Source organism: Nerophis lumbriciformis, linkage group LG30, assembly GCF_033978685.3.
Source record: "Nerophis lumbriciformis linkage group LG30, RoL_Nlum_v2.1, whole genome shotgun sequence".
NCBI classification, from domain to species: Eukaryota; Metazoa; Chordata; class Actinopteri; order Syngnathiformes; family Syngnathidae; genus Nerophis; species Nerophis lumbriciformis.
In genome coordinates, this window is record NC_084577.2 from 1377501 (window position 1) to 1396802 (window position 19302).

The window sequence follows — 19302 nt, forward strand, 5'->3', positions numbered from 1 at the left end:
AACAAATATGCCTCAATACTACTCGTTTGATTAAGAATCCAAATGTACGACTGATTCAGCTCAAAATACTTTACAGAATACATTACACCGGTCTAAGAATGTATAAAATGGGTTTAGCTGACTCTAACATCTGTGTACACTGCTCAGATAATAAGATAGATAATTACTTGCATTCAATGTGGTCCTGTGCTCCCGTGAGTAACTTTTGGCTTGGAGTGTGCGAGAACCTATCATTAGCGTTAGAGATTCCTATTCCCATCTGCCCCGCACTCTGCCTGTTGGGTGATCTCTCCGCAACTGATCTTGATATAAACAAAACATACCTCCTTATAAATGCGTTAGGCATCGCCAAGAAAACTATTCTCATAAATTGGAAATCAAAAAATAATTTATGTATAAACCTTTACAAAAACATTTTATTAGATTATGTAGTTATGGAAAGAATGTCTGCTGAATCAAACCAACAACTGACAGAATTCCGATCTCTTTGGGCACCACTAATTAATTTTCTGACCTGACTCCCTTGGGGGCCGGGGCTGGGGCTCTGTCCCGGGGGTCTTGCTCCGTGGGTGGGGGGTCCTGGGTGCCGGGGGGGCCGTGTGCCGCGGGGTCGGGTGGGCCTGGGGTGTGTTTCCTGGTTCCGGCCTGGCGGGCCGATCCGTGGGTGGTCTGGTGGCTGGGGGTGGGTGGAGGTGCCTGGGCGGGTGTTGGGGTGCGGGTGGGGCTGTGGGCGGCCGCCTTGGGTTGGTTAGGGGGGCTGTCCCTCCCGTGGGTGGTTGGGCGGGGGGTTGCGCCCGTGGGGCTGGGGTCTTGCCGCTGTCGGGCGGGGGTCGGCTCGTGCCCCTCTGGCTCCGGGTGTCCGTGGGCTTCCTCCTTCCCCTGGGGCGCGGGGCGGGGTCTGCCCGGGGTCGCCCTGCGCTGCGGCTGTGCGGGCCTGCCTGGTGCCGGGTTGGGGGGACTGCTTGCCTCCCTTGTTGGGGCCCCGGCGGTGCTGCCCGACTGCCCTGCGGGAGTCCCCCTCCTGTGTTTTACTCTGCCCTTATTTTTTTATTAATTTTATTTATTTATTTTAATTTATTTTATGTGTATATATATATATATATATATATATATGTGTATGTATGTATATGTATGTATGTATATATGTATGTATGTATGAATGTATGTATGTATGTGTATATATATGTATGTATGTGTGTATGTATATATATATATATATATTATTATTATTATTATTATTATTATTATTATTATTATTTTTTTTTTTTTTTTTTTAATCTATTTAATATATTTAACTTATTCTGTTAAATTATATATGGGTACGCGTGTATGTGGGTGTGTGTACGTTTGTATATATGTATGGTGAAATCTGTGTGTATGTATGTAGGTACATATGTATGTGTCGCTGCCCCGGTGTGCATTGCTGATCGCGGCGCCGGGTCTGCTGAGGTGCCGTGGCATGCCGGCTGTGGGCGCAGGGCTGGGCCCTTATGGCTTTTTGCCGGATGGGATGCCTGGTGGGTGGTGGGCGGGGGGGGCCTGGACGTGCGGGAGGGGCTGCGGGGTTTGGTGGCGTTGGGCACTGTTGGCGACCAGGCCTCTTATTTATTTTTATTTATTTTATTTTATTTAAAGGGTTTATTTTTGTGTGTGTGTTGTGTATGTATGTGTTTGTGTATATGTGGGCTTATGTATATGTGTGTGGGTGTATTAATGTGTATATATGTGTGGATGTGTATGTTTATATGTATATGCATGCGTGTGTATATGTGTGTATGTGTATGTATATGCATATATGTATGTGTGTATGTATGTGTATATGAATGTGTAGGTGTGTGCATGGGTGTGGATGTCCGGTGGCTCAATTGGCCTGGCTGTGGATGAGTTGGGGTAGGTGGGTTGGTGGCCTCGGTGGTAGCCGGGGGTGTGCGTTGTTGTGGTTTACGGGGTCGGTCGCTTTTTTGTTTTGGTTTCGGCGGCCGCGGGTGTTTACGCTGCGGACGGGCGGTGGTGGTGATGGTTGCTGCGGTGATACCAGCGGTTGGCATCGCTGTGTTGGGTTGGAGTGGCTGGGGGACTGTGGCTGGTGTCTGTGCGCTTGTGGGGTTGTGGGGCTGGCTGGCGTTGGCTTGCCGGCTGGTTTGGGGGCTGGCGGGCGGACGGGATGCATTGGCTTCTTCCCCCGTTGGGGGGCTCCTTCCCCTGGCCGGGACTCGTATGGGCACGTTGCTGTGTGGATGGCCGGGATGCGGTGTTTGCATTGGGCGTGGGGGCTGTGCGGTTTCTCTGCGTTTGGTTGCCGGTATGGGCTCTGCAGGGTTGGGTTGGGGCGGGCGGGGGCTGGCTTTGTTTGGCGGGGGGGGGGGGCTCGCGTGGCGTCACGTTAAAGTGGTCTGGTGTGGGTCACGGGCTGTGGCGGGGGGTGGCGGCCTCCTGGCCGTAGTTCCTGGTTGTCGGCCGCGTGGACTGGGGGGATGTCCGGGCCCTCTACTCCTCCTACTTATAGCGCACACAGTCACACATATATAGGACTTTGGGGATTGTCCTGCGGGGAGGCATGGCGGGGGGTTGAGGATGCCTCCAATGGGGCTCCAGTCCTCCTGTCTTGTCCCCTGCTCGTCCATCCCTCAATCTTAGCTGCATATTAGACACTTAGGATTTGGGGGGCTTGGTTTGGTTGGGACCCACCATGACCTTGATGTCCCCCAATTTTAATCGCATTATTAGTTCCCACAAGCATACATATCTCACTCACGCTACAGTACACACATCAATAGGGACTGGAGGTCGGCTGTAACGGCTGACCTCCTAATTTTAACTACACAGTAGACACTCTGGGGGCCTTGTACACATGCATGGGGGGTTTGGGGTTCGGCGCACCCCTCATTGCCTCGTCGGCCGGCGGGGACTGCGGTCTGGTGGCCTGCCAGGCTTTTATTCATTTATTATTGTTATATATTTATTTTTTTATTTTTAATGTATTTATTATTTTTATTTTTATTATTTACTTATTTTTATTTTATTTTATTTTTTTTTAAATTTTATTTTTTATTTTATTTTATTTTATTTTATTTATTTTTTTATTTTATTTTTTTTTTTATTTTTATTTTTTTATTTTTTATTTTTATTTTTTTTTATTTATTTTTTTTTTAATCTTATTATTTATTTGTGTGTGGCGTCGCGCGGGTCTCGCTTCCTGTTGGATGGGGTCCGTGCCCGTGTGGCCCGACCTTGCGCTGTGGGGTCTCTGTTGGTGACTTGGTGTGGTGGCGGCGCAGCCCCCGTGTCTGGTCTGGATGCTGTGTCTCGGTTGTTTGGGCGGTGGTGTGTTTGTGCGGGTTTGGGTTGGGGTGGGGGGCCTTCTGGTTGGGGGGGTTGTTGGTGTCTCTTGTTTGCGTGTTGGCGTTCGGGCTGACCGGCGAGCTGGCGCCGGCTGGTCTCCGTGGCCCTGGTGGCGTGTGGTTGCTGGTCGCAGTTTTTTTTTGATCGCTTTGATTTGATTGGCTGGTGCAGGCTGTCTGGGGTTATTGCGGCTGCTGTTTCTGCTGCCGTTTGTTTGTGGTGTGGGCGCCCGTGGCTGCTGGGTCTGGTGCAGGGGTGTGGCTGATGTTGTGACTGATGGCAGCGCGCGCGCGTGATGGCTGTCGGGGCTGACGAACTGTGTATATGTATGTATATGTGTGTGTATGTATGTATGTTTATATATGTGTATGTGTACATATGTGTATGTATATGTATATATGTGTATGTGTGGGTATGTATACGTGTATGTGTGTATGTGTATGTATATATGTATGTATGTATGTATATTTCTGGGGGTACGCTCTGGGCCTGCCTGTCAGACGGGGGTCGACGCCACAGGCTACTGCATCCGAACTGCGTGTCTGGAGCTCCTGGGTCCCGCTGTCCATCCCTTCCGGGTGCCCGTCTTGGTTGGGGCCTGTTGGGCCTAGTCCCTGCGTCTATTGTGGTAGCTTGGTGCTGCAAGGTATTCCGAGGTGCTGCGAGTCGGCCAGTTGCTGGGGTAGTGACCTTGTTTGTCAGCATGTCTGTGATCTTCTTTTAATTCTTTTTTTTTTTAATTAATTAATTTATTTATTTATTTATTTATTTATTTTTTAATATATTTTATTAATATTATTTTTTAATTTTCCCCTCCCTCAGGGGGGGGGCTCGGCGGGGCGGTTGCTGGTTGTTCCATCTCCATCGTTGGGGTCCCTGCGGGTGGGGTGGGTGGTTCCCGTGGCCCTGTGCCTGGGTGGTCCTGCGGCGGCCGGTTTGGGTGGGGTGGCCGGGGGCTGGCCTCGCCGCGCTCTCCGGGGGTGGGGGGTGGGCTCGTGGGGGCCCGGTTGCCGGTGGGGCGGGGGCGGTCTTCCCGTCCGGTTGCGGGGAGTCTCTGGGTCCCTCGGGCGGGGCGTCTCGCCTTTCTGCCCGTGTGGGGTGTGGTCTCTCGCTGGCTTGGGGTCTGGCTGTCCCCTGCTTTTCTCGTGCCCTGTCCTCTGCCGGGTGCGTCTGTCTGCGGCCTGCTGCTGGCCCTTGTGGGCGGTACGGTGGGTCGGGCTCTGGGGTTCCTGTCGCTGGCCGGCTTGGCTGCGTGGGGGCGGTGGTCCCTGGTTCCCTGGGCACCACGCCTCCTGTTTGTGGGTTGGGCTATCGGGGGTGATGGGGCCGTGCTCTGGCTCCCACGCACTCTGGGAGTCGAATGTATTGTACATGCAAATTCACATATGCTCACATACGTACATAGGTACCTACGCTCCCACATACATACACAAATACAGTACATATTTACCTACCTAATGTTCGTACATCCACACGCACATTCAATATACAAACATACACATACACATACTGTACATATACATTCACTGTACAAACACATATACACATTCTGTACATATACATTCATTGTACAAACACATATACACATTCTGTACATATACAAGTACATATGCATACTTACACTCATGCACATAATCACGTTTCATCAAACATATATTAACGTTGTTGCCCTAGGGTAAACTGGGTGTAACACATGGCACACTGACAAAGCTTAACCTATTGTGACTATAACAATCTTCAAGGTTAATGTAGGTTGCTTCTCTTTCTCCCCCTCCATTTTTCTGCATTCTTTCGTATCTCAAGTTATCATTACGTATATGTATTGTTGCATTTAAACAACTGTATTGTTGATAATAAAGGTAAATTATTGGTATTGTTCATTATCAATAGCGCTATTTCTATTGGTATTTGTATTGATCCATTTGTAGTGTAATAATGCTCATTGTTATTTCTGTATTATTTTTTATTTTTCGCTAACTGCTTATTTGCTATTACTTTTACCATCATATTTGTACATGTCATATTTGCTGATGTTGCTCTATTGTTGTTGTTGTTGTTGTTGTTGTTGTTTGCTGTTGTTGTTTTTGTCTCTCTGTCTAATCCCCCTCTTGTCCCCACAATTTCCCCCTCTGTCTTCTTTTTTTTTCTCTTTCTATCCCCTCCTGCTCCGGCCCGGCTGCACTAAATGATAATATAAATACATTTAATAAAGTCAAATACAAATAAGGCAACAAGAGAAGTATCCTACACTTCTCTTTTGTAAAGTAAATCTGAACAGCCGACATGGGCATCTACATCAACTATATGATTTGCCTGAGAAGCTGGACAGGACATTTAAAAAAAAAAAAAAAAAAAAAAAAAAAAAAAAAAAAAAAAAAAAAAAAAAAAAAAAAAAAAAAAAAAAAAACAGTAAAACAATACCAATACAATATTTAAATTATTTAGTTTGAGCAAAAGAAAGTTATTAGTACACTATAATTAAACAAATGCAAAAACTACTATTACTGGTTAAAAACCTTTTGTTTTTACCCTCAAAGTCCTCCCGTTTCCATAGAATTATTACCCAAATTTGTATTCGATAGGTAAAACAAGCAGAACAGAAATATTGATCTAATCACTATAGTATCCATCATATACGGATACTATCCTTGGTATCGACACTACCAATTCATGGATCGATCGATCGATGTGTATGCTTTGCAGTGGCTGTTAAACAGCAACAGATCAGCCCAACAATTGTTGTCATATTATTATTATTATATTATCCTCGCTCTCGATGCTTTCAATGTACTTGTTAATTCCCTATTAATAACTGCTTGATTTCTGCTGTAACACACTTACATCAACACTTCTTAAACTTCACTAATCACTTATTTCTTCCGTTGTTTCAAGCTTGTTTAGCGGTGAGCTTAGCGATTAGCTTGCCTTGTCCTGCTTTCTCTTCCTACAGTCCTCCATTGACTTGTAAGAACTGTTCTTATTTGCCGCAATGGAGGATTACTGACTTAAGGAAGCGACGCCACACGGTGTATGGACATACACAATTAATTGCGGCTGCCTTTTCTTCCGATCTGCGGACTGAGACCGGAAAATATGAATCAACATTTAAAAATATGGACCGTTCTGCAAGAATCGGAATGTAAAACACGATTCCAATCGATGATAATGTTTTTGTTAACATGTTGAAGGTGTTTAATAAAAATACAAGCATGTAGCGCATAAAGATTCCCTTCTTTCAAGAAGACAAGAATATAAATTGGTGTATTGCTTATTCTGATAACTTGCACTGATTATAATCAGACAGGATTCACAGTAGTGCTGAGAAGTTCCTCAACTTCAAATGTACATTGTGGAGGGAAAAAAGTCCTCTCTTTCCAATACCACATGAAAGTGGTTGGTTTTTAGCTTCTCATTTGTCATGCTTCCATACTCGTTTTTATACTCTTACAAGAAATACATTGGCATTAACTCTGTAGCTCGCTAGCTTGTATGCGCAGGGTTCGGGAACCTTTTTGGCTGAGAGAGCCACGAAAGCCAAATATTTTAAAATGTATTTCCGTGAGAGCCATATCATATTTTTTAACACTGAATACAACTAAATGCGGGCAGCACGGTGGTACAGGGGTTAGTGCATCTGCCTCACAATACGAAGGTTCGGGTTTTGATCTTGCGCTCGGGATCTTTCTGTGTGGAGTTTGCATGTTCTCCACATGACTGCGTGGGTTCCCTCTGGGTACTCCGGCTTCCTCCCACCTCCAAAGACATGCACCTGGGGATAGGTTGATTGGCAACACTAAATTGGCCCTAGTGTGTGAATGTTGTCTGTCTATCTGTGTTGGCCCTGTGATGAGGTGGCGACTTGTCCAGCGATCCCCCGCGACCCCAGAAAGGGACAAGCGGTATAAAATGGATGGATGGATGGACATCTAATTGTGTGCCTTTTTTAAGTAAGACCAATATTTTTAGAGCATAATAAGTCTCTAATTATTTTTAATAACATTGTTATTTCTTGAACAGGTGCGGTAGAAAACGGATGGATGGATTAAAATGCATGAGAATGTTTTATATTTTGAACGTTATTTTTAACATTGTGATTACCAGCGGAATTATTCATTACTTATACTGTTAAGCAGTGTCAGCTAATATTTATCTGAGAGCCAGATGCAGTCATCAAAAGAGCCACATCTGGCTCTAGAGCCATAGGTTCCCTACCCCTGCGCTAGAGACTCTTATTTTGTTAGCGCAGGCAGGATGGAGCAGCACTTTTATTGTGAAGACAGGAACTGTGCTGTCGGTCTTTACACTTTTGACGGCCGGTACGGAGAGATAGTCTGTTAAGATAAAAAGTGCTTTTCTCGTTCCAGCCGGGGTTTTTTTCCTCCTTCATACAAAGCTTGCAGCAGCCAGCATCATCTCACAAGATCTTCAGGGGCTGTGAATGTCAGTCAAGTGACGTCATAGTGAAGATTGATGATCGGTCATTTTTGGGTCTATTTTTTTTTTTTTAACTAATGGGCACCGCTGTTGTGTACTTTAAAATCAAGAGAAAGCATATTAATTCAGTGTTAATATTTGAGTGGGCCCCGGGCCCCTTTGTCGTGGTAAAGTTGGGCCCCGAGGTCAAAAAGGTTAAGAACCCCTGCAATAATACGTTGTTCTTTTAAAAATCTCCGCTATTCGCCGCCACACAGATCACAGCACTCACGCACCACCGCTCTCATGTACACTCTATTGCAGAGGCTGTGCGGAAACTATGTTGGTGTATTTGATGTTTCAAGCACTCCATGCGGCCTGTATGTCCAAATTTTAATTATTACACCCAATCAAAATTAATTAATCAAGTTAATTGCTCCAGTCCTGATAATGTTATGCCCTTAATATATGTGTGAGACATATTAGTGTTTCAAAAGTAGGCATTTTTTCAGTGTGGTCATTATTATTCACAGTCCTTCGTGAATCTATTGCCATTATATGATGTATTAGTTATGGTAATAGGAGTATGGAAAAGGCGAGTGCAACATCTTACCGACAAATGCTGAAAGAGCCACGCTCGCATTATGTTTGTAGCTACTTTAGGGAAGATTCCTCTCTTCTTGTTGTTCCTCCTCTCCCTGTCAGATTCATCGTCATCTCCAGTGCTTGGGGAGGCCACTCCTGCATCCAGACCGTCTCCTGCAGGGACAGTAAAATGACTGTCAGGCTGCACCACAGTCATGGTTTGGCTTCTAAGGAATTGCAGTTGCGACACACTTGGGCTTATGACATGTGACAAAATACGAGACCACTTCAAGAAAAGCTGAATATTGTGATGGTGGAGTTGGAGTGTTGTGTAAAGCTAAAGTTGCTGCAACAGTTTTATTCACATTGCCCATACATTTCCGAGAACCAGTGTCTCCTGCAGCATAAGGTGTTTTAGGTAGATTTCTTTTGTCAGTGTAGGAGACAGAATGAAGGTTTTTGGTAACAAAGTGTGTGGAGGTGTGTCTGCAAGGTAGAAGGGAGGTGTTGGTCACGTGGGTATGGGCATGGGTGTGTCGTATGCAAACAGGAAGAATTTAAAACACTACCGTATTTTTCGGAGTTTAAGTCGCTCCGGAGTATAAGTCGCACCGGCCGAAAATGCATAATAAAGAAGAAAAAAAAACATATATAAGTCGCACTGGAGTATAAGTCGCATTTTTGGGGGAAATTTATTTGATAAAACCCAACACCAAGAATAGACATTAGAAAGGCAATTTAAAATAAATAAAGAATATTGAACAACAGGCTGAATAAGTGTACGTTATATGAGGCATAAATAAGCAACTGGTATGTTAACGTAACATATTATGGTAAGAGTCATTCAAATAACTATAACATATAGAACATGCTATACGTTTACCAAACAATCTGTCACTCCTAATCGCTAAATCCCATGAAATCTTATACGTCTAGTCTCTTACGTGAATGAGCTAAATAATATTATTTGATATTTTACGGTAATGTGTTAATAATTTCACACATACGTCACTCCTGAGTTTAAGTCCCACCCCCAGCCAAACTATGAAAAAAACTGCGACTTTTCGTCTGAAAAATACGGTAGTATTCATCTGTACGGCGAGGAAATAAGGAACAGGAAATAGGAGAGAGGAAGGGAATATTGCCATACTTTTGTTAACCGCTATAATTCATGTTTTATATGCTGTGCACACGTCACATTTTCCCTACTGCACTATGGAGTGTTGTAATAAATACACAAAACGCAACCCGCGCCTCGGCGTCTTTTTACAGTGAGCGCGTCATACAAGCTCCAATAATTAATTTCCACCTCTCAGCGACCAGAAGGAAAGTTTGGTCGCAACAGTCAGACTTCGACATTTTGGAAGAAAATATAGGCCCTTTTTATTATAATCCCTTTCCAGTGTAGAAACGTGATACAAGTGTGTGCGTGTGTGTGTGTGTTTGTATGTGCTGTATTTATGTATGTATATATGTATATGAATTACATGTTTGCGTATCTAAATATATATATATATATATATGTCTTAATTAGATTATCCAAAAAATAGTGCTCGATACCGTGGTAGAGCGCAATATATGTATGTGTGGGAGAAAATCACAAGACTACTTCATCTCTACAGGCCTGTTTCATGAGGGGTTCCCTCAATCATCAGGAGATTTATCCTGATGATTGAGGGAACCCCTCATGAAACAGGCCTGTAGAGATGAAGTAGTCTTGTGATTTTTTCCCCCACACACACACACACACATATATATATATATATATATATATATATATATATATATATTTATATATATATATATATAAATATATATATATATATATATGTATATATATATATATACATATGTATGTGAATGTGTATGTATTAAGGTTGGACGGTATACCGGTACTAGTATAGTATCGCGGTACTAATGAATCAAAAACAGTATACTACGTATACTCTGTTTGAAAAGTATCGGTACGCCATATTTCTTTTTTGACAAGCATGACAGCGCGTTGTCCTCACGTCGTGACATTGCAGGTTTCACGAGCATGTTCGGCAGCGCACAATCACGGAGTACTTACAAGCAGACACAGTGTGTAGACAGAAAAGGGAGAACGGACGCATTTTGTCTTAAAAATTAACAATAAAGGTGAAGTTATAACACTGAAATGCCCTCAGGAAGAAGTGCTTTAAAACATGGCTAGCTAGCTAGCGGATAATGTCCATCCGCAATTGGCAGTGTTTTAGTTTCTTCTAAATCTCGAATCCTCGCTTCAATGGCGACAAACAAAGTGAGTTTTTTTTACAAGTATCATCCCTGCAGGATGAGGAATAGCTAAACATGCTTCACTACACACCGTAGGATACGATAGCTCACTGGCGTCACAATGTAAACAAATGTCAGGGGTGGATCTACACCCGACATCCACAGTAATGATACCAAGTACAAGAGTGTACCTAGTCGATACCGCTATGATTAGATCAATATTTCTAATCGTCACAAAATCTTTTTTCTTTATTTTCTAAATTCATATTATATTCATAAACTCAGGAAATACGTCCCTAGACACATGAGAACCTAAATTATGACCAATGTATGACCCTGTAAATACTTGGTATCGGATCCATACCTAAATTTGTGGTATTATCAAAAACTAATGGAAAGTATCAAACAACAGAAGAATAAGTGTTTATTACATTTTGACAGAAATGTAGATCGAACATGTCAAAACAGAAAATAACCAGATATTAACAGTAAATGAACAAGTAGATTAATAATCAATTTTTACAGCTTGTCCTTTATCATTTTGACAAAACAATAGAATGGGGAATGACACAATATGTCATACTTGCCAACCTTGAGACCTCCGAATTCGGGAGGTTGGGGGGGTGGAGGGTGGCCGGGGGGGTGGGGGGGGGAGGGTTAAGGGGGAGGAGTATATTTATAGCTAGAATTCACTGAAATTAAAGTATTTCTTATATATATACAGTGTATATATATATATATATATATATATATAGTACAGTAATGAAAACACAGTTGTTCTACTAACTGTACTGTACTTGCTGCTTACTTTAAAAAAAATAACACTTACCTTTCACTATTTGAGTAGCTTTTGTTCTGCCATTTGAGTACTGGCGAGCGATCTCTGAATCCGGGAAGATATCCTTCACGGATTTGTTGAAAACATCCGCAAATGAGAACGGAATGTTGCTTGCAAGGTGGCCCATAATACTGCGTTGCCGCCCCCTTGTGCTTCTCTGACTGTTCATGAGTGACTATATCCATTCGGCCACCGTGTTATGGGTTATAGATAAACCTATGGATAAAGGAGACATATATATAATAGTCTCCTGTTCAGGTGAGAGGACGCTAAAGGCAGTGCCTTTAAGACACGCACCCAATATACAGGTAAAAGCCAGTAAATTAGAATATTTTGAAAAACTTGATTTATTTCAGTAATTGCATTCAAAAGGTGTAACTTGTACATTATATTTATTCATTGCACACAGACTGATGCATTCAAATGTTTATTTCATTTAATTTTGATGATTTGAAGTGGCAACAAATGAAAATCCAAAATTCCGTGTGTCACAAAATTAGAATATTACCTAAGGCTAATACAAAAAAGGGATTTTTAGAAATGTTGGCCAACTGAAAAGTATGAAAATGAAAAATATGAGCATGTACAATACTCAATACTTGGTTGGAGCTCCTTTTGCCTCAATTACTGCGTTAATGCGGCGTGGCATGGAGTCGATGAGTTTCTGGCACTGCTCAGGTGTTATGAGAGCCCAGGTTGCTCTGATAGTGGCCTTCAACTCTTCTGCGTTTTTGGGTCTGGCATTCTGCATCTTCCTTTTCACAATACCCCACAGATTTTCTATGGGGCTAAGGTCAGGGGAGTTGGCGGGCCAATTTAGAACAGAAATACCATGGTCCGTAAACCAGGCACGGGTAGATTTTGCGCTGTGTGCAGGCGCCAAGTCCTGTTGGAACTTGAAATCTCCATCTCCATAGAGCAGGTCAGCAGCAGGAAGCATGAAGTGCTCTAAAACTTGCTGGTAGACGGCTGCGTTGACCCTGGATCTCAGGAAACAGAGTGGACCGACACCAGCAGATGACATGGCACCCCAAACCATCACCCAACCATGCAAATTTTGCATTTTCTTTGGAAATCGAGGTCCCAGAGTCTGGAGGAAGACAGGAGAGGCACAGGATCCACGTTGCCTGAAGTCTAGTGTAAAGTTTCCACCATCAGTGATGGTTTGGGGTGCCATGTCATCTGCTGGTGTCGGTCCACTCTGTTTCCTGAGATCCAGGGTCAACGCAGCCGTCTACCAGCAAGTTTTAGAGCACTTCATGCTTCCTGCTGCTGACCTGCTCTATGGAGATGGAGATTTCAAGTTCCAACAGGACTTGGCGCCTGCACACAGCGCAAAATCTACCCGTGCCTGGTTTACGGACCATGGTATTTCTGTTCTAAATTGGCCCGCCAACTCCCCTGACCTTAGCCCCATAGAAAATCTGTGGGGTATTGTGAAAAGGAAGATGCAGAATGCCAGACCCAAAAACGCAGAAGAGTTGAAGGCCACTATCAGAGCAACCTGGGCTCTCATAACACCTGAGCAGTGCCAGAAACTCATCGACTCCATGCCACGCCGCATTAACGCAGTAATTGAGGCAAAAGGAGCTCCAACCAAGTATTGAGTATTGTACATGCTCATATTTGTCATTTTCATACTTTTCAGTTGGCCAACATTTCTAAAAATCCCTTTTTTGTATTAGCCTTAAGTAATATTCTAATTTTGTGACACACGGAATTTTGGATTTTCATTTGTTGCCACTTCAAATCATCAAAATTAAATGAAATAAACATTTGAATGCATCAGTCTGTGTGCAATGAATAAATATAATGTACAAGTTACACCTTTTGAATGCAATTACTGAAATAAATCAAGTTTTTCAAAATATTCTAATTTACTGGCTTTTACCTGTAGTTGTCCGGCTGGAAATCGGGAGATTTTCGGGAGAATAGTTGTCGGGAGAGGCACTGAAATTCGGGAGTCTCCCGCAAAATTTGGGAGGGTTGGCAAGTATGCAATATGTTACTGCATATGTCAGCAGCTACATTAGGAGCCTTTGTTTGCTTAAAAGACAAGTTGTCTCGTATGTTCACTATTTTATTTCAGGACACAATTGTTCTTCGATTGCAATAAGAAACATATGTTTAATGTACATTAAGATTTTTGGTTAAAATAAAGCCAATAATGCAATTTTATTGTGGTCCCCTTTATTTAGAAAAGTATCGAAATTTTGGTACCGGTACCAATATTAAAACTATTGGTACTGAGACAACCCTAGTATGTATGTATATATGAACATGTGTATGTGTGTGTGCTATGAAAATATATATGTCTGTATATATACAATATTTAATACACATTTTTTATATTACAGTACACAACTTAATATATGTACTGTATTATATATATAGTATATATATTATAATACATAACTATTGTGCAACTTATTGTCTTGTAATTAATGTACATCAGAGCTATTCCAATTGTTGTATTTTTTGTATTTAGTGTATTAGATTCAGCAACTAGTGTTTGGATCCCACTGTACGCAATATCTGAAGAGCATGGAAAAAAAGCATTTCACTGTGGTGTATTCTGCATGTGACGAATAAAACCCTTGAACCCTTGCATATACAATTTGTTTGTGTATATACAGTATGTATATGTATGTGTATATGTGTACAAATGTATGTACAGTATATACTGTATATGTGATATACATTATATAACTGTACACACAATGCAGTTCTTAATGTCTCGAGAAGATACACAGCATGTTAAGTAGGAAAGTATAAAACTATATTGCCTATTGTTAAAATGAAAAAAGGCAGTTTAATAGTTAATGTTATTGGCAGAAACTCATAAAAAGGAAAGCGCACGCATACAACAATTCAATAAAAATGGAATAATTAATTTCAAAGAATGTTGTAGTAAGGAATATAAAATTAGGTGAATATGGGATGTGGTTTAGTTGTGGCATTTTAGTTTACAATAAAGGACTGGTTGGATGTTATAGTATAGCAACACAAATGTGACTATATTGTGTTTTTGTGTGTGCGTGCACGTGTGTGTGTGTGTGTGTGTGTGTCACCTATAGTTACTGTATGCACGACAACATCAGGGTTTATTGTAATTAATACATTGGTTATCTTAAAAAGCTTCGTTTTGGGCCCATTTTCCAACTTCTATCAGTAATAAAGTATAATAAAGTAATGTACGCAATGTGGTACCTGTATCGCTACAGTTGTCTGCTGTGTGGAGTGAAGGCAGCCCACAGGTGCCAGGTGTTCCCAAAGGAGTGGTAGCACATTCATCCGGCTCTCGTAACCATGAAGCATTCTGCGTCATAGAGAGACAGATTCCTAATAAGGTACAAATGATGACTCATGAAACTCACTTGGTGTTTGAGCTCACCTGTTCAGACAAGCTGGTGCAGGATCCATTAAAGTCCTCCATGTCAGACTTGGAGCCTCCCTCCCTTTCATCCAGGACCAGGTCTGTGGGCATCTTGCCCTTCAGACAGGTGATGTAACGGTGGCAGAAGTTATCACATAGGTCATGAACCTTAGAGAAAGAAAACAACAAAATAACGAATAAATGCCATATCACTTTTTTTTATTTTATATAGATGTTTTATTTTATATATGGATTATTGTTAAATTATGTTTGTATTTTATATATTTTATTGTATTTTTTATATTTACCTGTTATTTAAAAATAAATATTCAATCAGGATAAATCCATGGATTTTGTTACTTGGTGTATGCTTGCATTTTTTTATGCTAGCCTTTTAGCTAATTTTGTACGTTTGAACATAAAAATAATGGATTTCCTCACCTGGTGCTATTTTGTCAAATTGCTAACTTCTTCTTTCCGAGCATGCTCACAAACACGTTTGTCCACAGTTAGCTCATAATTAATTGCGATTTATCAATATATATATATATATATTTTAAATAATCTTTAGTGTACCTACCTAAAATATACACCCAACATGGGACTGGACAAATGTATATAAATGTTTAATAATTATTGGGTTTTTTCACACAAAATATATAGTACACCAGTGCTGATAATTGAAAATTATTTTGATTATTCATAATTGTGAATTTAGAGTCATTTAGAGCAGGGGTGCTCATTACGTCGATCGCGAGCTACCGGTCGATCGCGGAGGGTGTGTCAGTCGATCACCAGCCAGGCATTAAAAAAATAGTCCTAAAAATGAGCGATCATAAATCTTCACTATGACGTCACTTTCGTCACTTGATTGACATTCCCGGCACCCGAGGGTCTTCTGAGATGACGCTGGCTGCTGCCAGCTCATTAAAATTACCGACAGGAAGGCGAGAAACACTTTATTTCAACAGACTCTGGCGCCGTACCTGTCGTCAAAACTCCAAAGACCGACAATAAAAGCGCTGCTTCATCCTGCCTGCGCTAACAAAATAAGAGTCTCAGAAAGCTGGCGTGCACAAGCACGGAGTTTGCCGACAATGTATTTCTTGTAAAGTGTATACAAAGGAGTACGGAAGCTGGACAAATAAAATGCCAAAAACCAACCACTTTCATGTGGTATTGGACAGAAAGGAGGACTTTTTTTCTCCTCCATTCGAAAATGCGGACGATATCAGCACCACTGTCTGATTCCAATCAATGCAAGTCATCAGAATCAGGTAATACACCAACTTATATTTTTGTCTTCAAGAAAGAAAGGAATCTATATGTGTTAAACATGCGTGTATTATCTTTAAACATCTTTAACTTGTTAACAATATTAACTATATGTGTTAAACATGCTTGTATTATCTTTAAACACTTTTAACTTAATAACAATATTAACTATATGTGTTAAACATGCTTGTATTATCTTTAAACACCTTTAACTTGTTAACAATATTAACTATATGTGTTAAACATGCTTGTATTAACATCAAACACTTTTAACTTAATAACAATATTAACTATATGTGTTAAACATGCTCGTATTATCATTAAACACCTTTAACTTGTTAACAAAAACATATATTTCATAAATAAGTAAATATAAATGATATATATGAATGAGGTAGATCCCCACGACTTGATCAATTGAAAAGTAGCTCGCCTGCAGAAAAAGTGTGAGCACCCCTGATTTAGAGTCATTATTATAAATTACAGGTTAAAACCTGCTTGCTTAATTCACATTAAGTAAAAAATACACTAATATTTGGACACAAATACAGTTTTATTCTCAGGAAAAAAAAATTATATTTTATTTGGATGAGCGTCATATTTGCTCAAAACTTGGTAAAAGTTTTATCCAAAGTCCAGTCTTGGTGCATTTTGGGGTGAAATTATCCAGCAAGCACACCAGTCAGAGTCTCCTCACTCATCTTTGCACTGATGTATGCTTTGACCTGATCACTGATGGTATAACAACACCCCTCACCTTTTAGGTAACCAGCTACGGTTAAGGTAAAGGAGCAACTGACCTGAAAATAAGTTATGTGAATAATCTGCGTATATACATGATTAATGCGATAATTTTTTCCGATTAATCGCATGAGGTAACTCATTATTTGTGTCTCATCACTTGTTTGTCTGTCAGTCTGGGCTCTAGAGTAGTTGCACATGCATCATTTGCAAGCGCGTGTTTGGGGGCGTGCCAAGTCAACCTGGGGCACGATAACCAGGAAACGTTGTGCAGAAAAGAACAAACTCCCAACGGCGCAGTCGTGTTCTGCTTTATTGTGGGGGGAGAAAAGCAAGTCCAAATAAGCAACCACACGTTCAAAAACAAGCCCCAAAAAAAACACAACCCGCGACTAACAAACCTTGCCAGCAACTGAAGGAAAAAAAGTCACTTGTAATACACAGACTTGGCAACGCTGCGGTTGCTTACAGCTAAGAACTATGATGATAACTCAACTCACAGCGATGGTGGATGGAAACAACTTTGGTTTTGTGGCGAGAGCAACCTGCCAGGGCTTCGGGGATAAACTTGCCATGCAAATTAAATTTGTCTTTCCCAATTTCTGCTCTTTAATCAATCCCGTGACTGAATCAGCTGGAACGCTGCTCTTTTTCCACCGCTGCGGTATGAACTGAGGGTCACACGTAATGGCGCGTCCAAAAATATAGTGGAACCTCCATATACAAATCCCTCATTATACAAACTTTTCGATTTACCGACCACAGACTAGAAATATGCTTTATTGTACAAACTTTGACTCATTCCACCATTGTGTGCCTTGCAGGCCAGCCATTTTGTGCCTGGCAGCACATCCATTGTGGGTGGGCTAATCGATCGCCATCAGCAGAGCAACCAATAGATCTACTTTGTGTACTTTTTCAGTGTTTATTAGCCCCTTACAGCATATTTTAAATTGTTCTTGCTCAGTCCCAAAGAAAGCAATGGACAAGCGATTTGTGTTTTGAAGCATTCAGGAAGTATCCACAGCGTTGTCGACACTGCCTCCTACCCAATTACCCCCTTCCACTGTGCACCAATGTAAAGTGGGTTTTATCATTCATTAATAACCTTTGTAGCTTGTGTGTGTGTGTTGGCAGGGAGGCTGTTGTTTTGACTTTGTTTTTAAATGGAAAAGCTGATCCATCACCCCTTTGTTATGTTTGTTTGAATTACAGCACTGTAAAGTGCCTTATATTATGTTCTAAGTGTGTAAACTTTTACTAAAATACGGACTTTTTTCGAGGCTAGAACCCATTATTCATGTTTACATTGCTTCTTATGGTAAGTTTTGGTTCAATATACAATTTTTTTTATTTACGGGCCCAGTAATTAAACAAATTAAGTTCGTAAATCGAGGTTTGACTGTAGTGCCGTTAAAGGAAACTTTCGTTAACTAATTTTGTTTACATCGACTTTCAGGCCAAGGTTTTCCAAACTTATTTTGAATTACAAATCAACCAACCTTTTCCAGCTCCAGTAAATGAAAGCGAAGAACCTGAATAGCCTGGATCATCTGAGTGAAGAAAGAAAGTGTATGAGTGACGTTGTTGAATTTTTACAAGAACAATGAGGATAAGCAATAGGGATGTAACGATATCAAAATCTCACGGTCCGATAATATCACAGTATTTAGGGCACGGTACGATATTATTGTGATATACAGCCAAAGAAAAGCTTGGTAAAAATGCCATAGTGTGTAAAATGAAGTGGCAGGTTTAGAACAAACACGCTTACTGCAATTGAACACTAACATAATGCTCAATCATATTTCTATAATCATATGTTCTAACACAGTGGTTCTCTAATGGGGGTACGCGTACCCCTGGGAGTACTTGAAGGTATGCCAAGGGGTACGTGAGATTTTTTTAAAATATTCTAAAAATAGCAACAATTCAAAAATCCTTTATAAATATATTTATTGAATAATACTTCAACAAAATATGAATGTATGTTCATAAACTGAACATCAAATCAAGTAGGCTATTCCATTCATTACCATAAACCCAGTTTCCCCCATGCCATGATGGTTTGACCCTACCTGGCGGTGCCACACGGCACCAACTGTCAATCAACTATGGATGTAGAAAACAATGGAGGCTTGGTTAAAGCGTAGCAGTAATGCAGCTGAAAACAAGGAGGAACATGTGCCAAAGAAGGCCAAACCAGAGCCGACAGTATTCCGAAGAATATGTGTTAATGGGATTTATGGTTTAGGATTAGGGGGTACTTGAATTAAAAAAATGTTCACAGGGGGTACATCACTGAAAAAAGGTTGAGAACCACTGTTCTAACATATATAATCATATGTTCTAATCATATTTAATACTACAAACATTCATTTCTAAGTGCATATAATTGTGCAGGAACATCCACTGTTTCAAGCAAATATTTATTAAAACGGTAGGAGGCCACGGGGAAGACCCAGGACACGTTGGG

General features: G+C 41.1%; 1 protein-coding gene across 1 annotated transcript in view; it reads right to left on the reverse strand.

Annotated features, from left to right (window-relative positions):
* meis3 (myeloid ecotropic viral integration site 3) overlaps positions 1-19302 on the reverse strand; it is a 59388-nt gene that overhangs the window by 15907 nt on the left and 24179 nt on the right. The window contains exons 6-9 of the mRNA XM_061925367.2: positions 18329-18379; positions 14829-14978; positions 14645-14753; positions 8369-8514 (exon numbers count right to left, since the gene is read on the reverse strand). Of these exons, the coding sequence (XP_061781351.1) occupies positions 8369-8514; positions 14645-14753; positions 14829-14978; positions 18329-18379 (456 nt within the window). The remainder of the gene's footprint in view (positions 1-8368; positions 8515-14644; positions 14754-14828; positions 14979-18328; positions 18380-19302) is intronic.